Raw genomic sequence first — 24,150 nt, 5'->3', positions numbered from 1 at the left:
GGTGTGGAGAGATTACCTGATGAAACAGACAAGATGTTAGCTGGTAATGAAGAACAAACGAAAGTATTCAAGAGTTATTGAGTTTAGAATTCATGCTTGCAACTTTTTACTGAATTTTGTTACTTTTTTAACTTATTGTCACTTTTTGATTATCTTTGTGACTTTTTTTGTAGGATGGTATGGAGAGTTTACCTGATGAAACAGACCAGGTATATAATGACTTCCCTAGTTTTTCTTTAGGTATTGAGTTTGAATTGAGTTGTGGGGAAAAAGATGTAGAGGTGGCTGTCAGAAAAAATGACAAATCAGTTGAAAAAAGTGACAAGACAGTGGAAAAAAGTCTCAGGGCAGTGGTAAAAAGTGATACGGCGGTCGAGATGAATTTGAATGAAGAAATAGAATTTCATGAAGATGATTGGTTAAAAGTTGATGATATTGTTGCTCGTAGTTTAGCAAAAAATCAAGAAGTACTTGTGTTTTCATTCTATCATCTTTTTCGTCATAACTTGTGTATGTTTTACGTTAATATAATTTGAATTTGTATTATTGTTCATGTCCCAGGATGTTGCATCGCCATGTAATGAAGGTAGAATTGATTTGTTGGAGGAGGTTGAACTGAAGGATGATGTTTGGGAGAAAGTTGTGGAAGTAACGGCTGCAATTGAAGCTGAAACTGAAATTGAAGAGGGAAATGTTCGAATCATTGATATTAATAATGAGACCCCAGACATGTATCTGAAAAGACAAAAAAAATCTGGAGTGCTTCTTCAGTCTCCCTGGGTCAATGAATTTAATTCTACATCGGGGACTAAGAAACGTGTTGTTAAAAGTACTTTTGCATTCCCGGTTGGTGTTGGCCCTCCAATGGCACATGATGTCGATGCTTTTGAACTTTGGTTTAACAAGGGATTGGTAAAGAAAAATTAGTAAGTTGTTACTAATATATGTTGTTTGTGAAATTTTTTCAGTACAGTAACTTTCATGTGACTTTTTCCATTTTGTTATGTAGGAAAAAATATTTCAATGATGAAAATTCCGTTATCAATCCATGCTTTTATTTTTATGACATTGCAATCTCTACAAAACAGTGGTGGTATGAGTTGTTTATTCCAAACAAATGTTTGGAAGATACAGTAAGTTATTTTATATGTTTGTGTTTTTAAGATTATTTTGTTTATTTTTTATTACTATTGTTGATTTTGTCATTTTTCTCTTTTTTTGTAGCATATTGATGTGTGTTTCTATTATTTAAGAAAGTTGTTAAGATATGGAGAAGGGATAAACATAAAGGCTACAACCACAGATTTCCCGTTTGATAGCCAAATGAGAGGTCTTTACGCCGACTTTTGCCAAGATACTTAGCTCTAAAAAAGCAAACTTCTCTTCTATCATATGTTATTGGGTTGTATATGCCGTGCAACACAAATTGGAACCTTGTTGACCATGTGCTTATTCCAATTAGAATGTCCAATTCAGCTCATTGGATTTTGTGTATGTCACTTTTTTTAACAGTGTCACTTATTTTTTTAACAAAAGCAGCATTATTTGTGAAATTTTGGACACACTTACAATGTCAATGGAGGAAAGAATAATGTCACCTTTTTAACAATATGTTTTTTGTATGTCGATCAACAGAAAAGTGACACTGCGTCACTTTTTTTTCTTTGGTGGATTTTGACATGATCTACGATTGTGACCATAATTCCCACATCTTCCACATTTTGCGCTTTGAGTTTTCTCTCCTTTCGATGGTATTCTTTTTTCTTTAGGTCGTCCAGATTTTCTTTTTGGGTTAGGAGCCAAGATTATTCTTGCTCTTACCTCATCTGGTACATTCCACTCATTATGATCTCCTAGTGGAAAAATTGATGCACTATATGTTTGAATATACATATTTGTTGTATTAAATATGGAATAATATGAATATGAATCCTCCTTTATTTTTGCAATAACCGCAAGTGCATGTGCAAATGGAATCTTGTCTACTTGGAATTGGTTGCATGTGCATGTTCTTTCTTCCATGTTCACCAAATATGAGGCACAACCATCATTAACTTGGTACAATATTGAACCTGAAGTTGATACCTATGTGCATAATATAACAAAATAATCTATTAATGAATTTGTCACTATTTTATATGAAAGGAAGATTAAAGTGAAAATTCAATATGAATAGATGATACAAATCATGTTACAATAGAAATCTTGATGTGCAATAACAAAACGGCAAGTTTATAACTTTTTACCTTCATTTTCTTTGACTCCACAGAATTTTCTCTCAGTTTTTTCTCTTGCTTGGTGGCAAGTATTGTGAAGGTTGCTCGTGCATCATTTATATGCTTCAAAAACCATTCTTGTAACAAATATTTTAACAATTCCAATAAAGGTTCTATTGGACAACCTTTCATTGCTTTTGTTACCGAATTTACCGATTCAACTATGTTTGAAGTCATTGTAGAAAATCTGTTGTTTGTCATGTAAGTCCTCGACCATTTCTCATAACCAATATCTTTCTGCACAAAGAAAATTCAAAATATTAACAGAAAAAGTGACTTTCTATCATGTTTTAGACTCACTTTCAACATATACAAACTTTTTAAACAAAAAGTGACATCATGTCACTATTAACAAAAAAGTGGCATTCTGTCACTCTTTAGTTGAAGAGTGACAGAATGTCACTTTTTCTTTAAACTCATTTTTAATAAAAAGTATCAACACATACAAATTTTTCAAACAAAATGTGACATATCATGTCACTATTAACAAAAAAGTGACGTTCTGCCACCCTTTGGTCGAGAAGTGACAGAATGTCACTTTTTAAACAAAAAGTGATATCAATTATTATAGAAGTTAACAATGAGAATATACCAAATGTGATCGAATCCTTGTATTGATTTCATCAAGTTGTTTCATATGGAACTCAAAATCAGTCTTAGAATATGCTCTTACAGCCCTATTGAAATGTTCTGCAATATTCTTTCCCCCTTTTTTTCCCACCAAAAGAAGACTTCAAGTTCTTTAGTAAGTGATAGGAACATAATCCATGCATTGCATTCTCATACACTTTGTAAATTGCATTTTTTATGCTTGCATGTCCATCTGAGATTATACAAAAACCTTCTCGCTCACCATATGCTTCTTTTAACATACTTAAGAACCACTCCCAAGAATCATTGGTTTCTAAATCACCAACTCCAAATGCTAATATAAAGATACTGTTGTTGGCATCTTGCGTACATGCAGTGAATAGTATTTTGCCATAGTTGCCTTTTAAGAATGTAGCATCTATTACTATAACTGGTCTACAATACTTCCACCCTTGAATAGATGCTCCTAATGCCATGAAGAGGTACTTGAATTTGTTGTCCTGAAATGTCTCAATTTTTGTAAATGATCCAGGATTTGTTTGTTCTATCATGTACAAGTATCCTGGAAGCTTTTCATATGACTCTGTAGGATCTCCTCTCACTAATTCCAATGCTTTCTCCTTAGATCCCCAAGCTTTCTCATAGCTCATCGACACTCCATAGGTATTCATCATGTCACTTATAATGTCTGCAGGAGTGTATGTTGTTTTTGTTGAGATATACTTGTACTTGATGAATTCTCCTACTATTGAGCTGGTTGCTTGACGATGATCTCCTAAAATGATGTTATTTGAGCATATATGGACATTTTTTATATACCTTACCTTTGAACATATCGGTTCCACCAAGTCTTGAAGCTCTAAAAGTCCATTTACACTTATCATCAATACATTTCAACACATACTCATTCTTGTCCGACTTACTTACCTTGAATTGAAAGTTATTGTGTATCGCATATATCGAAATACTTCTCTTAACCAATGTCTTGTTCCTGAACACTTTATCTTTTGAATTCCATCCATAGTGACCATTGAAATGATATCACTTCCTCCTTCATTCGTTGTTTCTCCAACTTTCGACATACTATTGTATACATCAATTGCAATTTCTTCCATACTAGGTAATTTTTGAGCTAATGTCATAGAATTATCAGTTACAGCTTCGCAAAACTGCAATTGTATCATATCATTTTTTCATAATTGACAGCCTCCAAACATTGTATATTATTAAAAAATTCAGTTTCGTAACTTTTTGATATCGTTGTCACATCATGCACAATGAAAAGCTTGCAAGATCTTTATTCTTTCTCTTCAACTCCAAATAAAATGTTAGTGAAATATCATCTGAAATCTCCATTAAAGGCGGGATTTTCTTCACTCTATATTGTATTTTTACTCTCTGAGTTGATGCACTTACTTTCATCACAGAACATATCATGCACTCAAGGTGGTTGCATGTGCAATCCATCGCGATAACAATTCCAGTCATTTTGTCACTTGTGCACTCATTATCTTGTGTCCACTTGCCTCCATAACAAATGAAGACATTGATTTTATACATACCTACAAAAATATTACAAAGAGATTGTGTGAATTTTTTTTTTTAAGTGACCGAGTAATATGCATTTAGTTATTTGGTCAAAAAGTGATTTTGTGACTTTTTCTGAAAAAAGTGACAGTATGTTAATTTTTCACATTCTCCTTCATCAAACACCATGCATGCATCAATGTACTTGATTCAAAGTTTTTTTTTTTCATGTTTATTACTAGAAAACAGGGCTTGAATATGTATTTTAATAATTCCAAAATGCTTGACTATTTTGGAAAAAAGTGACACAATGACACTTTTTTTGGGAAAAAGTGATAATGGATTACATGAGCAAACACATTACTTGCATCCATGTAGTAGATTCAAAGTTTTTTTTCTCATATGTAGTACCAGAAAATAGGGTATGAATTGGTATGTTTAAACTTTCAGAAAAGCACACGTATACATCCGATTAATTGCTCCAATGATAAAGTGTGACTGAATTTGAGAAAGGTCACACAATGTCACTTTTTGTTTTTAAGAAAAGTGACAGAATGTCACCCTCTCCATGTGCATCCATGTAATTGATTCAAAGTTTTCATTTTCATATGTATTCTCAGATAAGAGGGCATGAATTGGTGTGTTTAAACTTTCAAAAAAGCACACGTATGCATCCGGTTAATTATTCCAATGATAAATGGTGACTATTCTTATAGAAAGGTAACAAATGTCACTTTTTTTAGAAAGGTGACAGAATGTCACTCTTCATGATCAAACATCTTGCAAGCATCCATGTAGTCGATTCAAAGTTTTTTTTTTTATATGTATTACCAAAAAACAAGGTATGAATTGGTATATTCAAACTTTCAAAAAAACAAATGTATGCATCCGATTGATTACTCCAATGATAAATGGTGACTGTTTTGGAGAAAAGTCACAAAATGTCACTTTTTCTTAGAAAAGTGACAAAATGCCACTTTCTCACCTTCTTCTTTGAGCAAACACATTGCAAGTAAAAATGCAATTGGTTTAAAGTTTTCTTTCTCATGTGTATTACCAAAAAATAGGGCTTGAATATGTACGTTCAAAATTTCAAAAACTCACACGTACATACTTAGTTAATTGCTTAAAAGAAATGCTGTGACTTTTTTTTTGAAAAAAGTGATAGAATGCCACTTTTTCACATTATCTTTTTGCCAAACACCTTGCAAGCACACCTTGCAAGCATCAATGTAATTGATTCAAAACTAATATTTCATACACAATCCACTCAACTTCAACAATCCACTCAACTTCAACAATTTTATTTTCATAAATGTTAATTCAAACAAAAACGAGATGGATAATGAGCTATAATCATGGAATTCAAAACATAGAAATACCTGTAATTTTGTTTGTGTTTTCGTTGCTTATCTGTTCGACTTTTTTTTCAGATTTTTCAATGTTTTTGTGGATGGTTTCCTCGATTTGAAGAATGAACAAACATTGTTTATGTATTTGTGGAAGATTTCCTCTTTTTCCTTTCAATTTTCCTTTGATTTTTGCACATTGGAGGCTGATTTATGAGGATTGTCATGAGTTTAGGTTTTGAATGTATATTTTACGTTCAATTTTAAGTAATTACCATTTAATCCAAGTTTATGATGTTTTTTCAAAACAACCCAAAAATATAGAGTACTTTTGTAAATACCCCTTTAAAAAATGCCAAGCCAAAATGTGCTATGAGATGTAATTTCCTCATTTTTCATTTATCGGCCTACTTGAATTATGGGTTGGTTGGTGGGTAATTTTTATTGGGCGGGTCATGTCAAGCCTTCTTGATTTGACATCACAGTACTCAAACATGGTAGATGTTTTTAATAACAAAATAACATAGTATGTTTTATATTATTTTGTAAAAACAGTATATATAAAACAGTTTTTCAAAAACAATATACATGAAATAATTTTTAAAAATGAGGGCTCATTACATAATTATTTTAATGTTGTTTATTCGAAAATTTTTTGTCTTAGGAAAAAGACCCATGGGCTGAACAAGGTCTCAATATGGGGAAAATTTTATAACTAAAATATAATTTCAAAGCTTAATAGCATAAACCCCTACATATTGATGATGTACAATATACCTCTCTATCTATTGGAAATCGTAAAAAAGTCCCCATTTGAAACCTTGAGAGTGCGGAATACAATCTTTGAAGTGCTGAAACCCCCCTATGGACTTTGAAGTGTGATTCACCCCCTACCGTCTAATTCTGTTAGTTTAGTCGCTAAAAAATAATAAAAATTGTCAAAATTGAAAAAATAATAATTGCAATTGTGGTCCAAGCTTTTTATTTAAAAAAAAAATTATAATCAAATTTTTTATATGTATCACTCACAATCCCAAACCTTTAAAACTTTATTTTTCACCCCATCCCACTTCCTCTTCTTCCCCACCCTCGTTCAAGCTCTCATTCCATCAATTAATATCTCAAGCATTTTTTATTTAAATTTTACCAAATAAATATAAAATCTCAAATATTATGAAAAAATCATCCATCTAAAAACTATGTATAGAGCTATTTGTGCAAGTGAGAGCGAGAGAGGGTAGGTATAGTGAATTAGAAATTTGCTAGTGAGATAAAATGCAGTTTGGGGTGGGTATGGTGTTAGTTGGGTGTGTTTGCTTTTAAAAAATATAATTAGCACCTAAATATTGAAAATAAAAATTAATTAGGATCTAATTTTTGAGATTTAAAATTTAAAAAGAAGGAATCGATGTACTTTTCTTTAGAGTAAATCTAATACAAAACTTGTTTAACTACGAAGCAGTGACACAGAGGCGGTTTTAATAAATTCTTGGATTGTTTTTCATTAAATTAAAACTAGTAGAAAGAGTAGGAGGTGGATTTTTTAATGATCAAGCCAAGTAGCATTTCATCTTCAAAGACATCATTAATCAGAACATCGTGCAATTTTTGCAGTCACAAGAAGATCAACATCAATTGTATTTTTTAAAATAAAAGATTATTTTGTTTTTATTTTATACACAAAATTTAACGTACAAATTTTTTGGCGCTCTCGGTGGGATTTTATTATCCTCTTGTATTTTGATTTCAAAATCTTTAAATTTCGAACCATTACATCAATTATGGCAAGTGAAAAGGCCAAGAAAATTGCGATTCATCTTGAGAGGATGCTCGCTGAACTCTTTCATGCAACCAGAGCCCAAACAAATATGGAAAAACCTAATTATTCTCACTATTGAGGAAGTTCTCAAACAAAGGTATGATGAAAATCTCTTTCGAAAAATCGAGCTTCCATTCAACAAAAAGGACCAAGAGCTTGACAAAAAGCCTCATTTTGGTTCCATCTCTGTGCTTGGTCATCTCATGCCATTCCTCCGTGAAGGTTGAAAGACTACCTCTATAAAATCATTCGAGTCAGTGGTGATCACAAAAGTGACATCAAGCTTTGCAACAATTGGCTTTAGCCATTAAAAGATAAAGTCACTAGATGAAAAGATGTACAAATTGTTACACGTACACTGGTTGGAGTTACAAAATTTATTAGTAGAAGGTAGTCCAGAAAATACAGATTCTTCCAAACTAAAGACCTGGAAGTCTAGGAACACATATAGAAGCAAGATATGCAAGATCAAATGATGGTAAAAATGTGTTGTGTGACAAAACTCAAGTCTCTATTGGTTCTCTATCCGTCCAACAACTCAAACATATGATTGCAAATACCATCTGTGCCTAGTATGGTAATTCACCACAATTTTCATCAGTTTATGCCATACCTTAAAGTTGTTGGATAGATGAAATAAGGATGTCACTTGGATAATAACCCCGAATTTCCAATGTTATGATGAAAAGGGAAACACGTGACTCATTTTATCGAAACATGTAACAATGCGAGTAGTTACAATGATACCATGGTAAAATAGTTCACACCCTTCCTCAAAGGTGTTGCTTTTGAATGGTATACAGACTTGACGGCTGGATCCATTGATAGTGGGGATCAACTTGAGCAGGAATTCCTAAAATGCTTCTATAGTACTGTATAGATCGTTAGCCTTCCAAAACTTGCCTTGATGAATAAGGGAAAAGAAGAGCTGATCATTGCTGGAGAATCTTATTCTTAATTATAAGAAAGGCATCAGTGAAGCATCATCCATCAACATGTATATGCAAGGCATGCATTAGGTATTACTCTATAATTTCCAAGCAAATTTGTCCCACCTTCGAAGAGTTGCCACACATGCTCATGATTTAGAGTTCTAGATTGCAAGTTATTGAAGTTACTTACAAAGTGATTCATGAGACAAGAAAGACAAGAAAAATATTTCGATTAAATAACATCATGAGCTATGACACAATATGTTAGTTCGGTGACATAATGTGACAGGCTACATTTTCAAGAATCAACGATACAAGAAATTGTAAAGATTTAAACAAAAATAATGCTAACAAGAAATCCGATCTTAAAATTTACATGTTCAGATTCTTAAGGAATTTTTTTTCTAAATAATGTACAAATTAATTATGTTAACATAGAAGAATACAGTTTCAAATTAAATCTACATGTATTGTAAAAATTAAATGCGTGATACAAGAAGATTTAAATAAATCAGGAACTATATTAAACATAAAGATCTGGTATGCAAAAAATCAAAAACATTTACATGGAATTAGCGGTGATTTATATAACCCTCTTGTCACTCTTTTAAGTGTATTTTTTTTTTTTTTCATTTCGGAGAGTTTGTTGTTCATTGGCAACTCGTTTTTCAAGATGGACCTACTTGCACAATGGGTGGGCATGTCCATTTCAAAATAGAATTAAAGCATGTTCAGTAGTGATTATGAGAATTAATTCTTGACTATAGAGAGAAAAGTGGGTCTCACTTGTGAGTGAAAAAATCGAAAATGACGACTGAAATATTGAAATAACGGTCAAAAAATTGATTTATTTGGGTAAAAAGTTGCTACCAAATGAGGGTTTAATCTTTTTGTACATTCATTTTGTACATCTTTCTTCACACTTCATGAGGTGTAAAAAATTTGGCCATTGATTTGAATAAGTATTATTCAAATAAATTGTCAGATTGTCTATCACATCATGGAATGTTAACAAAACTGTCAAACAAGATGTAAGTGTAGCAAAATTGTTCAAAATATTTGGCTGCAGGAAATGAATTTACCAATTCTATGTACCAAAAGCAACACGATGCAACAAAAGACAGATGAGGTTGAATAAGCTTTCTAAGGATTAGGATTTTGAATAGGATTGCTATGGAAGAAAGATATTTGGATGATAAAACCGTAAATGTAGAAGAATTCATGAATGAAAACGACGCCCAATTTTGGATTCCGATTTCTCAAGTGCATATCGCGGATTTGGTTATGTAGTTTATTCTTTTCTTTTTACCTTTAAAAAATCATCAATTTTGATATAAAAAGGTTAAAAAGTAATTTTGGACTTTAGAATATAAGTAGAGTAGCCGGTTTGATTTCCACTTTGGAATATGAGCCTATAAACAAATAGAAGAACTGGTCGGGTTTCTACCATTCATATCAAGTATATTTTAGAGTAAGTAACAATTATAAGTAATTTAAATTTAACTAGATTTTTAACTTCATCAATCCTTTTCCAGTTGCTACCTAAATTTTAGGGTGGCAATTGAGCCGAGCGGCTCGTCAAAATCGGGTTCATGGACCACTCGGGCTTGTAAAATAACAAGCCCTAGCCTATGGCTCGCCAAATGGGTGAGCGCTCGTTGGGGAGCCCACAAGCTCGTGGGCTCACAAGAAACGAAATAGGTTCGTAGCTCATTTTGCTACACGAGCCAGCTTGTGGCTCGTGTAGCAACAGTGACCGAAAACGTTCACTTTTTTCGGTCACTGAACTATAAATAGTGGCTAAAACAACCACAAAAAAAAAAAAGAAAAAAAATCCAATTTTTTCTATAAATACACATACACCCCTATTTTTGTCTTCACAACAAATTATCTCTCTCAACTCTCAATTACATTAATCTCTCACTCAACTCTCAAGTCTCAATTCTACATTTAATTTGCTACATTTATACAATAATTCTCTCTCAAGTCTACATTTATTTTTTGCTACATTTATACGTTTACTATTTTACCTTCATACTTTTTAGTTACTACATTTCGATTTCATCACAAATAAATGGATCCACACTCATTTGTTGAGGGCCTGTTCGGTATGGGAGGAGGCGAATCGCCTATGATGCCGCAAAGTCAATTTCGGAATGAATTTTTCAGTCTAAATGACGCATCTATATTTGAAGATATTCTAGATTTGGGTGTTCATGGAAGTAATAATCCAATTGATTTGGATGATGTTGACATTCTCGGAACATGAAGAGGAAGAAGAAGTTGAATTAAACATTCTCGATGTGAAGGGAAAGCGAAAGGAGGAAAACAAACAAAATGTTGGGTTCACTTCAAGTTGATTTCAACGAGAAAAGTCATCGATGGAGTCACCGAATCTAAAGCAATATGTAAATACTATCAACAAAGATTGGTATGACAAAAAGGAATTGGTATCACCCACCTCAACTGCCATTACAAAGCATGGAGGGTCAAAAAAGGACTTCTTCCAGCCGGTCAAAACACAATTGCAATTTGACAGTCCATGTGTCGGTTCTACGACTTCGCCCATGTCTATGTGGGTGTATTTGGAGGAGAAAGCTCGAACCGGAATGATAAAACTTATTGCCGGTGCTGAGTTGCCTTTGACAATAGCAGACAATCAACAATTCGTCTTGCACGTGAAAGAATATCTGCAACCAAAGTACTCAAAGGTAAGTTGAAACACTCTATGTTAAAAAACAATACAATATTTTATTAATTCAAGACAATAATTAGTTATAAATTTGCAAAAATATGAGGGTATTGTGTCTTTAACTTATGATATATGAGAAGAGATTAATAAAAGAGTGTATATAGCTACAACTGCACACTATATAGACTTACTTTGGTGTATACATAAGAAAATTACTGCTTTTGAACTTATTGAATTTCCTCACAATGTTAATAATATATATAATGTTATTATGAGTTTTATTAGAGAATATCGTTACGAGAGTAAAATTCATTATTTTACTTTCGATAATGCTAGTGTTAATAAAGTAGTTGTTGATAAATTATGTAAGGTACTACAACCTAACTTCGGTAGGTATTTGTTTCATATTCGTTATGCGTGCCATATTTTAAATTTAATTGTGTAAGATGATTTAAAACATATAAATGATGAACTTCAAAGAATTAGAAACACACTAATATACATCACGATCTTTACTAGTTGAAAACAAGCATTTGAGAATTATTGTGCTGAAGTTGTGGTGATGAATGTTAGAACATTTGTTAACGACGTAAGCCATAGATGGAACTCAACTTACTTATTATTAAAGTCATGCTAATGTTTTAAACATTTAATAGCTGACTTTTATAACAATAGGCACATTAGAAAACGATAACTACTCTATGTTGAATGAATCTTATTGACTTTTAGCTTTGAAAGTTAAAATTTTTTTGACATCTTTTTATGACTCCACAAATATTTTATCTGGTGTTTACCGTCCCACTAGTTGTATAGTGTTTGAATGCCTTTATATAATTGTAAAAACATTTCATAAATACAAAAATGGCTCTAATTTTAGTGCTATTATATATGCTATGGAATTAAAATTTAGAAAATATTGGGAAAACTTGCTTATGTTATTTCCTTCAGCATGCATAATGGACCCGATATAATTTATTAGAAACTAAATGTGTAATTAATCAAATTTCAAAACCCTTAACTTTTAATACCCCTATCACCTATAATAATTTAAAGCAAACATTATATGAAATGTATGAAATGAATGTGTACAAATGTTAGTCGGGTACTCTCTGTACCTCCTCCTTCCGCTGATATTGAAGAAGATGATGCCGAAATATTAAATTTATTTGAAGGCATTAACACATATAGATATGATACAACTGCAATAAGTTCATCTAGTACTATGTCGTCTACATCAGCATCTCATCAAACATCGAATGCAAGTCCAAATGCATTGTCTACTGAATTAATTGATTACTTCAATCATAATATGCCAACAAACAAAACAATTAAAAAAAGTTCAGAAGAACTAATTGAATTCTAGCGAAGGTATGAACAAGATGGCCAATTGTTTTTACAATTACAAAAGATCTGCTGACACATTCGGTTAGCACTGTTGGTTCAGAGTCTTCTTTTAATGCAGGTAATAGGGTTTTGTCCGAGGTCAGGAGTCAGTTGAAGATGATATTTTGGAAGCATTAATGTGTGTGAAGAATTGGTAGGATGCTCATTTCCAACTACAAAATAAATATGACTAACTTGCATGTCATCAGGTAAGTGATATTTGATTTAATCATATTAATCAAAATTTCTTATTTTTCTAATAGTTACTTTTAATTTTCTTTAAAAAATTGTACACGTTACAAGTTGTTCATATACAATTTTTAACTCCATATACGCAAAATTTACGTAACTAATCCCAAGCCGGATAAAAGAAGAGGGTTTATATTTTATTTTTATCTATTAAAAAAATTGAAAAATCAACGAGCTCATGAGCTGAGCAACTCGTCACTAACAATCCACGAGCTCGACTCATGTGTTTATGTAAAGAGTTTTTGTTTGACATGACTTTTAAAAAGTCGAAAGGAACTTTTGAGACCCAAAAGAAACTTTTGAATTCATTTGGCTAATTTTATGAACATGTTTCTAGTAGTTAGAAATTTTTTTAGAGAAATGTTATTCAATGTGGCTTCTTCTAAAACCACTTCCAGAATTAAGGTAGCTTCCTTTAAAATCTCTTCTACATAAAGCAAAAGCAAAAGTTATATCAAATGAGTTATATAAGCTAAAACGAGTACACTTCTATAGAATTGCTAACCATGCAGTCTTTGTCGCCATAGCACAACACATCTAAAAATTAGTTTTCAAATAAAAATTAAGGTGGCTTTTTCCAAAAATCTCTTCTACAAGAAGCAAAGGCAAAAAAAATAAAAAAATAAAAAAAAAAAGAAAAAAGAAAAGAAAAAGGAAAAAAAAAAAAGCCAAACCTCAATAAATTTGGATTGAATTATAATAATATGAGTGTAATTCACTTATCGATCTAGTACCTCTAAACCATGGTTTTCAATTTGTTTTTGAGCACTTTTGAACGTTTTGACGTGTGTGCTCGTGTTGTTTTGTAGCTTGGACAATGTGGACAAAACGGCATTGATTGGAGCTTGGAATAAAGCTAAGTATTGATCATGGAAGTAGGTACGGAATGGAGATGAAAGAGAGAAGAATGAGGCGGAAAAGAGACTAGAAACCGCATTGGGTGCCCAAGAGGCCTGGGCGCCAACAAGCGCTGCGGCGCCAGCACAAAATCCATTGCAGCGCTACGGCAAAAAGAGGAAAATGCGGATTTTTAAAAAAATATTTCGGTCAGTCCAATCCTAATCTGTCTTGCAACCTTAAGGGACTAGAAATACTGACTTGAAAACCAAAAGAAAGGGAGGAGACGACACAATGAGGCGAAAAGGAAAAAACAGCAATTGATTGAGAAAGAATCGACAACTTCCACGAGGAGAAATCAATCGGTAAAATGAGTTTTTCTTATTCTTTTCTTCTTCATGTTCTTTCCTTTCACTTTAATCATGTCATTCATCTCAATTATATACTAAAACTTCAAATATAGGGTTTGATGTAACCTCCTTCAGACATGTTTTGATTCTAATATACTTACTTCTTTGATTTTTTTCGTTAATTTATTTATGTTGATTCTCGCGTAATACTTTCAATTACCTGATTAATAATTAAATGATTTGATGCTTTAAATTTCGACATTCGAGAGAGGAAAATTTGTTTGTGATCTAAAAACAACATAACCTAGATTTTGTAGATTTCGAGTGAAGGTGCGAAATCTTTGAGGCTTATTTCAATTAAAAACTATGTGCATGATGATTTTTATATTTTCAATTTGGAAAAGGGATATTGAAATTGAAATATAGAAATAGGTTTTATTCGGCACTCAAAAGAGTGAATAGGATTAATTTAGGGTTCTTACCTATAAATTTTGAAAAAAATGATAGAAATAACTATAGAGGTTGAAAAACATTGTTGATAGTATAGTGAAATCATTCCCTAAGCTTTCATAATTTGACAAAAATTTCACAATTTGCCTCTGTTATTTGCATTATTCATCCTATTTGCGTTAGATTAGTATAAAAACATCGTTTCAAAATTTGATTTTCTAAATAAAGAGAAACCTAAAACAATTATAGTATTAAATAAGATTCGAATATCAATTCTGGTGGGTTCGACATTCTTCACTTCATTACTATGTTACAAAGCTTGACACCGTTCACTTGTAGCAATTTCACGTTATAGAAAACGTGTGATAATAGAAAACGAAAAAGGTCGAATGTCAAACGGGTTATATGGGCTAAAATGATTTAACTTCTACAGAATCGCTAACCATGCAGTCTCCATCACCACACATTTTAATGTTCATGTCATTGAAGGCAAAACTAAAAATGTACAAGGAAAAAGTTTGTACTCCTGAAGTCGAGAAATGAAATCGACACAATATGACATATTTTTGTTGAGTTCGCACTCTCCTCCAGACTTCGGCTTTAACAAAGCTTATTTAATAGGTGGAGCTCGATAATATGCAGGAACTGTTGCTGGGAAGAACATCTGCCTTACTCCTTCGGCCTTGATAATTGGAAAGATTATTCCTGATGCACTCTGATTTTAACAAAACTTGAATGAGAGATGCAAAGAGTAGGGGACAAAATAGAGAGACGAGGTAAATAAGTGAGGCAAGAATATACATACTGAAATCAATCTAGCACCAATCCATATACGTCCAGGCGAAGGAAAAGGCAGCATCAAACGGCCAATACCATAAATTGCCACTGCAAAGAAATGGCAAACCAAGCTCAGTGGCCTGGGGTTCAACCCTGAGAGCAGAGACACTGGGCCATCTGAGAAAACGCCTCCAAGGCTCAAATAATCAAAGCATGCCTGGCGCATTTCATTCCGTGCTTTATCAGGTGAAGCACTGAATACCTTGTAAAGGGCACCTGCCAATGTGTTGATAGTGGATGCCACAGGCTGCAAATAAAATATTTGAAGTGAGAGTTTCTCAAGCTAGTAAGATCGATTTGAAGAGCATACTTGGTGGACGTGGAGTGAATGATTTTTAGCAAATACTGGGAGACACAAGATCACTAAAGTTGCTACTATGCTAATAGCTGTAAATTCTTTACCAAATAAATTAGACAAAAAGGTCATCAAAAGGTATGCATATTAATTTATGGTAAAAAAAGTCCTCCCTGTTATGGTGACTCACCTTCCGCAAGGTGTAGAAAGACTCGAGATATTTGCACAGAGTACTTGAATCATTCAAATCGTGCAGTGGCCTAAGAAGATTGCGTAGTACAACAATATCAGACAATGCTACAGTCATTCCTCCACCTGTCAAGGGGTGGCGCATGTTAAATGCATCCCCCATAAGCAAAGCCCCTGGAGTTGGATGTGGAGCAGCCGGCATGCTTCTGTTTGGCATTGTCCTAATGTTTCCTCTCTCAATTGCAGAAATGAATGCATCACGCAGTTCGATAGGGACCTAAAATAATCACGTCAGCAAGCAGAAAATTAACATAGCAGATCACTTGTGATCATGTTTACAACACAAAAACACAGTACACGCTCAAACATATTTACCTGGGGAGCAACTACGGTTTTCAAATATTTTTCCATTTCACCATTTGATACAGAAGGCACCTTTTGACCAGGAACATCAACCAGACAGCGGATCTCAGTGCTACTGATGGGGTAAAACAAGATTGGAGATGGATCTGCCAAAACTACATGCCCGTGGTTTGCAAAAGGAAGTTGACAATTCTCCAGCACCAGCCCAACAAAACAAGAAGGCACATCTACCTGAACAAAAGAATATGTCATCGTCAATCACTTTCTCAAGAAACCAAGAAACTGACTGTTGAAATACTAAAGACAATATTCAAGCACTCATCTAAGGCCAATAAACAAGCAATGAATAATTCAAGTAGAGAAACTGAATATCAGAGAAATGAAAACTTTCGGTAATGTTTTATTACCTTCGGGTTGCAAAGGGAACGTCGCAAGTTGGAAAAGCAGCCATCACATACAATGGTCAGAGGTGCATAAGCTTTCAGGTCTTCAGCAGATTTTGTCTTGTATTGTACACCTCTAATAGTTCCCTCATCTTCAAGCAGAGATGCGACAGTACCTTGCTCCAATTGCACACTTTGAGATAACAAGACAAGTGATGACGATCAATTGGCACGGACACACGCATAAAAAGAAACTATGAAATCTTCTATTAGTATATATAATGCTATACAAATCAGCATCTGGAATAGGCATTGAACCTTTGGGGGTAAAAAGAAAAAGAAAAAAGCACGGAAACAACCTAACATGCTATCACGAAACAGGATGTTCAAGGGGCTATAGAGTGCAAAGGCATACTTGGGGAGAGATGCAGCTTTTTCGCGCATCCTCTGTATGAAGCGTCCATTGTGAAAGCTCCTCCCAGATATCTCAGAGTGAAACTTTTCCAAAGGATAAGAAAGTCGCGTGGACTTCCCATCCTTGAATAAAGCATATCCAAACACCCTCTGGGAATCAATTTGCTCCACACAATCTGTTGACAAGACATCAAAGTTGCAACTAAAATAAAATCCAGAAGAAATTGCAGATAGTTTAAACATTGATTGCCATTAAAAGATAAATTCCATGTACGACAAGTACAGGCACGATATCAATTACCTTCCAGTCCTAACTCAATCAGTTTGAGGTATCCACCTGGTTGCAACAGTTCTCCCACTATTCGATCGGGCTCAGTCAAGTCTCTCTCAATTACTCGCACCCGACGCCCATCCTGTGATACAACTTACGTTGCTTTCTAGTTTAGCTATGTATAAAGCCGAAACAAGTTTCGAAGAGAAATTTAGTAACAAATCATTCAGAATCTTATGCTTTATAAACATGTAATCTGAAAAATAAACATCATCAATCCAAAATTTATTAAGAAATAATAATACAACTGAATTCACTTTCAGCATTCGTTAATAGGGAACATAAGTAGTAAAAAACCACGAACAATTTTTTGTGCTGCCATTGAACAAGAATCAAATATCATTTTTTAGAATCCAGTCTCGTGGTACATACAAACACCTGCCCATACATCATACATTGATTTATATATGTTTCCCAAAAAAATATTATAAATGCTGGATCCATCTATTTTTACCATAAAAAGGAAGTTGTATACCTTTCCAAGAGTGTGAGCCAGAGCCGCACCAGCGACGCCAGCACCAACAATGATAACGTCAAAATATTCTCCCCCTCCGTCCTTCGATCTGCATTCACCGCCGTCAATGACGGTGGTGGCAGCGGTTTCTTCCGGCAAGCAACTCTTCCGGGTGCCACCAGCTTTTCTGAATATCAAAAACCCATAAAAAATGGCAAACCCAAAAAGGGCTGCCAAAACGTTCTGATCCACCATATTTCAATGCAATGCAGAAAGCCGAATATTATTATTTATTACTGGAGCGGCAGGAATTTGACGTCGTCGTTCTTGCCCTTGTACTCTCTCTCTCTCTCTCTAACTCTGTAGAGAGAGAATATATTCTCACTGTGAAACGGTGCAAAAATGAATGGCTTCTGCGCGAGTGCTTCGCTGGCATTGCATATTTTATTCTGAAAAAGGAAAAAAATTAACGTGTAACAGTCTGGGAGAATTTTGAGGGCGACTGTTCATTTAATAGGATCCCATCACCGCGTCCACAACACGAGCTATAGGAGTGTTTGGCAGCTATTTTTATGAAAAAATAAATTTTATAATAATTGATTAATAGAAAATATGTGAATGAAAAATAAGAATTTTTTTTATTTACGTGTAATATTATTTTAATGAAAAATATGTAATTAAAAAGAAAAGAGAAAAATATTTTTTGATAAAAATGAGAATCAAACTAGGTCTATGGGCCTGTTTGGTAGGGATTTTGAGAATTGATTTTTTGACCATTAGAAGAAAAATGGGGTCCACATGTGAGAGAAGAAGTCAAAAATTACTGCTTGAATAGTAAAATAACGATCAAAAAATTAATTTTTTTGGACAAAAAATCCCTACCAAACGGGACCTATATATCCTCATATGACGGACTGCATTTTTGAAATGATCCTATTTCTCTACCTAACTTATTAATTATTCACCACAATAACCTTTTTAACATCAAAAGACAAATACCCTTTGAGCACAGTAGTCATTACCAATCATTATTTTAGTTAGCTTAACCATTTCTTGAGCATACCTTGGGGATTGTGGGGCTCGTGATATGACTACTTGAAGATTTGTTGATTCAATGCACGTTGAATATCTTTATGGAATGATATTGTAGGGGTGCAAGTGGTCCATTTTGCCGTCAATGACGGTGGTGGCAGCGGTTTCTTCCGGCAAGCAACTCTTCCGGGTGCCACCAGCTTTTCTGAATATCAAAAACCCATAAAAAATGGCAAACCCAAAAAGGGCTGCCAAAACGTTCTGATCCACCATATTTCAATGCAATGCAGAAAGCCGAATATTATTATTTATTACTGGAGCGGCAGGAATTTGACGTCGTCGTTCTTGCCCTTGTACTCTCTCTCTCTCTCTCTAACTCTGTAGAGAGAGAATATATTCTCACTGTGAAACGGTGCAAAAATGAATGGCTTCTGCGCGAGTGCTTCGCTGGCATTGCATATTTTATTCTGAAAAAGGAAAAAAATTAACGTGTAACAGTCTGGGAGAATTTTGAGGGCGACTGTTCATTTAATAGGATCCCATCACCGCGTCCACAACACGAGCTATAGGAGTGTTTGGCAGCTATTTTTATGAAAAAATAAATTTTATAATAGTAGATTGATAGAAAATATGTGAATGAAAAATAAGAATTTTTTTTATTTACGTGTAATATTATTTTAATGAAAAATATGTAATTAAAAAGAAAAGAGAAAAATATTTTTTGATAAAAATGAGAATCAAACTAGGTCTATGGGCCTGTTTGGTAAGGATTTTGAGAATTGATTTTTTGACCGTTAGAAGAAAAGTGGAGTCCACATGTGAGAGAAGAAGTCAAAAATTACGGCTTGAATAGTAAAATAACGATCAAAAAATTAATTTTTTTGGACAAAAAATCCCTACCAAACGGGACCTATATATCCTCATATGACGGACTGCATTTTTGAAATGATCCTATTTCTCTACCTAACTTATTAATTATTCACCACAATAACCTTTTTAACATCAAAAGACAAATACCCTTTGAGCACAGTAGTCATTACCAATCATTATTTTAGTTAGCTTAACCATTTCTTGAGCATACCTTGGGGATTGTGGGGCTCGTGATATGACTACTTGAAGATTTGTTGATTCAATGCACGTTGAATATCTTTATGGAATGATATTGTAGGGGTGCAAGTGGTCCATTTTTTAACAGATTTTCAAATAAAAACGGTAAAACACTCAAATCTAAATCAAACCATTTTGAACGATCGAAAAAAACTCAAACATAAACCTAACGGTTTGGTCCGATTTTAAACCGTCGATTTCGCCATATATTTTTTTGTTTGTCTACTTTTATGTTATTAATTTATTGAATTCAATATATATTTATATCTTATTAACAATAAATCTAGAACAAACTAAGCTCATGTTTGAACCAAATTTTTGGAAAAAAAATGAAAATTTAGACCGTTATTCCACAAGTCCAGCTGTCTTTGTTGACCTGTTGTTTCATGTGTGGGACCCAACCTTCTATTCAATGGTCAATTTTCTCATTATGATGATATGAAAAATATGGCTTTAATATGGGGCTAAAGATATCTAATATAAATTTAAATGCCAACTAAATTAAAGTAAAATCACAATAAACTAAAACATAGTTTTTTCATTTTTATTCACCTTTTTTAGGCTAATGACAATACAATATTACAATACAAATCTACTAAACTAGATCTAAGGCCCAAAAAACATAATAATATCTAACAAGACCTCGTGATCATTATATCTGAAAAAAGGACACTGATTAGACAAAGAGAATAATCAACCATAATAATAAAATAATTGTTTATAATATTTAAACATAATAATTACACAAATTTATGTTTGCATGATGTTACGAAATGCATTTAGTTTCAAATTCTTACCTTATTTTGTTTCAAAAAAAATTATTGATCTGAAACTTTATTTGTAGCAAATATTATCATCGAAAGTTTAGAATCTCTTTGTCTCCGATTTGATATAATGGACTTTAATTCAACTTTGAAGATGTGTGAAAAATCTGAAAAAGAAGTGTTATGTCGGTGGCTCAAAATTGTGTTGGATGTCGATTGAAGTTCATCTAAATTATGAAGAGGAAAAGTGCTTTTGATAGATTATGTTAGTCTTGAGATTATTAGATATAAATTATGATTATTGAATAATAATAATAATATATCTGTATTAGAAAATAAAAAAATTGACAAAAATACCTACAAATGAAAAAATTATTAAATTTACATATTTGGATGAATTTTCAAAAAATTTCATTTTTTTCATTTTTTTTATTTTTATATATTTTTTCGTCGGTCTGATTTGGTTTTAAACCGTAATTAAGATTCTCAAACATAAACCAAACCATTTTGACTGATTTGGTTTGGTTTAAAATCATTTAGTTAATCGGGCCCACGAGGCACCAAATCCATGATTCTAAAATGCGCTTTCAGTTCGATTCTTCGATTTTTTTCTTACAGCCCTATGATATTGGCTAACAGGATAAAAAATGGAGTGGAAACAAGTTACTTTCACTAATGATTGAGAAAGCTAACCTTGACTAAAAAACCAACACATTGCCATAGTGATGGACAGAGATGGACCAAGACTTTTTTGTGCTCTGGGGTCGAAAATTAAAATATATATATTTTTAAAAAATTAATATTAATGAAAATAAGTTAAAGCGTATTTTGATACTTTGAAAACGTCGTATAATTAAATCATTATCAATATTATTAAATGAATTTTGCTACTTATATAGTTTTGTTTATCATTTTGTTGACAAATTCTGAGTTGACAGCAAAGGGGCACGACCACCAGCACCTAATTAGGATTTTGCTGTTTGTCAAGTTCTCCTATTTTTTTTTTTTTGTGCTAATTACTTAGAAAACAAACTGGGAAGATGGCAAAGTTACTGAATGTTCACAAGGTACCTTTTCAATCAACACCAACCTGATGGAATACCTGCCAAGCATTACAACAAGAAGTGATGTGCAACTTCTCAATTTTGGTTAATAGACTCGTCTTGAAAGAGCCAATTAAATAAGAAGAGCATGTGGAGATGGAGGTATCGATCCTAAAGGAGCAAAAAGAAAAAAAGTAACATTCAATGATGTTGCTACCATCAAGAAATCCTTTGATTCTAGTGTTTGCTCTAAAGTTGATTGTATGATTAATATCGATGAGGATATTAAAATTTTCATATTTGAGTTTGAGTTACGTGATAAAGTCAAATCATATCTCTGCGAAAAAGGGAAAGTCAAATTTTGGAGATTATACCAAAAATTGTGTGAAGGCAACCGATGCAAGCAAACAAGACTTTCAAAGTCCTATTGAAAGCGTCGTGAAATGATTGTCATGAAAAGTCAAGCTAATGATATTAGACAAACGCTTCTTGGGCAGTAATTCTATTTTCTATACTCTTCTTCTCTTTTAATTTTCACTTTTCAATTTAGGATTTTATTATTATTATCATCATCATCATCATCATCATCATCATCATCATCATCATCATCATCATCATCATCTTTTGTAGTTTCAATATTTTAGTATTTTAAGCAACAAGAGTCAATGTTATTGTTACCCGTTAGTTGGATTTCTCTTGTGCATTAAGTGGTAGTTGTTGCATAGACCACTTTAGGCTATGATTGATGGGTAAAAATCTAGGGTAGATAGAACCCTAAAATCTTGTGATTCTATGAACAATTTTGGCATTTTCACTAGATGCTTGATAAAAATACCCTAACCAAGTTTTTGAACTAATTCATTGGTTATATTTTGGATCATACATGCTTAAGTTTGGATGTACTTTATGCATCAATTATCTAACATATAATACAACTATTGTCACCATATCTTATTCATCTCACCATGTGCTCATATATATGTTCTTGAACTTTATCATTATCAAAGCCGTCTGCTAATGTTGTGTGTTCTTGAAGGCACATCATCAATACTTCACAATATCGCCCTGAAAATAAACTACACAAAAATGCCACTAAAGTTAAAGGCAAGCCAGTGACATCTACATCAAACAAGTGACCATGCACCAAGGATCTTCCCTATATTCCATGTTCATGTGGAACCCGCAAGCGTATGTGATTATTGACAAGCAATAGAATTGATGAGTTAAGAATATCAACCCATAGGAAATAAATTTAATTCAAGGCTTCCAGTTAGGTATGAAGTTCGAATTCTATAAAACAAAAGATATATTTTGATTTGATTTTTGTTCAATTAATTTAAGAAAGCTGTAAAACTTTGATTTTTATTAAACTATAGATGATTGTATTGGATTTCGAATCCGTCTATTGGTATCCATTTTAATTCTTGATTTATAATCTAGTTCCATTCATACATTCTTGACAATCGATAAAGTTATGATACATAATTCAAGGCAAATTAAATCTATCTTAAAAACGATCCGAATCTATTCTTAACCTGAATTTGAACGACTAGAATGTTTTAGAGTTTAGATTATCTATATGATTGTATAAGTGTTAAATGTTATTCCTAATATCTATTGCACATAAGTTCGTTTTAACACAGTTTAAACTTATTGTGAGTTTTCCAACACTACAACAAGCAACTAATTATCTAATTGGTGATCAATCAACTAAATAATGCAACGAGTATGCAAAATTAATCAAGAAATGCAAGAAATACTAAACTACTAGTATTAAATTAAAAGTAAATAACAAATAGTGTTCATCTTCATTCAATACAAAAGCATATTTAACCTAGCATATTAATATATAAATTACAAGAAGAATAAAATAAAATAAAATAACCCCGTATCATGAAATAATTCAAAAGATGTTGATATTCAAGTCCAAGGTTGAATTTTTCAAAATTTTGATGTCAATGAGTTTCAATTTCTCGTTAGGGCTTGATCTCCTATCTAAAAGTAATGAATTGACCCCTTGTTCTTGATGAATTAGATGATACTATTGTTTATGAAGAGGCAAGAGAATCTATTTATTTATTTTTTTAATGTGTAACCTTTGTTCTCTATTTATAAGAGCCAGAAAATAGATCAGAATCGCTTCCAATTTAGGTCCCAAAAGAGTTTGAATCGCGAAAGGAAATTGCTAATTCATCTGCTAAAAAAGCCTGTGCCCACACAAGTATACCTACCGTGTGCGTGCCATTGAACCATGTGGCTCATGTGCCATGAATTTTGTGTCTCGCACTCACTCAATAATTACGCCGCTTATGCTTATCGGTTTACTCGGTGTCTTCTTTAAATAACTTTCGATATTTTGGTTATAACTTTCTCTTCCAAAATTTGATTGAGAATATTCAAATTGCATTGAAAAGTTAACTCAAATGGCTATTATTGTCGATTTTATCCCGCAAGTTGACGAATCGTAACAAGTAGGAAAGTGG

General features: G+C 32.9%; 2 protein-coding genes across 4 annotated transcripts; both read right to left on the bottom strand.

The window, feature by feature from the left end:
* Positions 1–1,650: 1,650 nt before the first annotated feature.
* Positions 1,651–8,384, bottom strand: LOC111390102. Its single transcript, XM_023015089.1, has 10 exons — positions 8,310–8,384; positions 7,920–7,989; positions 4,284–4,429; positions 3,896–4,036; positions 3,692–3,794; positions 3,118–3,642; positions 2,869–2,984; positions 2,430–2,513; positions 2,247–2,339; positions 1,651–2,085 (listed from the first exon to the last, which is right to left on the bottom strand). The coding sequence occupies exons 1-10, from the start codon at positions 8,382–8,384 to the stop codon at positions 1,651–1,653; spliced, it is 1,788 nt and encodes a 595-aa protein (XP_022870857.1).
* Positions 8,385–14,791: 6,407 nt separating this feature from the next.
* On the bottom strand, positions 14,792–19,208 carry LOC111390117 (squalene epoxidase 1-like). Of its 3 annotated transcripts, XM_023015116.1 has the most exons (9): positions 18,908–19,208; positions 17,743–17,857; positions 17,238–17,349; positions 16,938–17,112; positions 16,547–16,715; positions 16,152–16,370; positions 15,778–16,053; positions 15,261–15,539; positions 14,792–15,170 (listed from the first exon to the last, which is right to left on the bottom strand). In XM_023015116.1, the coding sequence occupies exons 1-9, from the start codon at positions 19,024–19,026 to the stop codon at positions 15,066–15,068; spliced, it is 1,569 nt and encodes a 522-aa protein (XP_022870884.1). In that variant the 5' UTR covers positions 19,027–19,208; the 3' UTR covers positions 14,792–15,065. The 3 variants fall into 3 exon arrangements, with proteins under 3 accessions (XP_022870884.1, XP_022870885.1, XP_022870883.1); XM_023015117.1 differs by lacking the exon at positions 18,908–19,208 and having other exon boundaries at positions 14,792–15,185; positions 17,743–18,157; XM_023015115.1 differs by lacking the exon at positions 18,908–19,208 and having other exon boundaries at positions 17,743–18,154.
* Positions 19,209–24,150: the final 4,942 nt, after the last annotated feature.

The sequence above is a fragment of the Olea europaea genome, unplaced genomic scaffold (assembly GCF_002742605.1).
Source record: "Olea europaea var. sylvestris unplaced genomic scaffold, O_europaea_v1 scaffold65, whole genome shotgun sequence".
Lineage (NCBI taxonomy): Eukaryota > Viridiplantae > Streptophyta > Magnoliopsida > Lamiales > Oleaceae > Olea > Olea europaea.
Note: the sequence above shows the minus strand (reverse complement) of the source record. Positions and strands in the feature narration are given on the sequence as shown.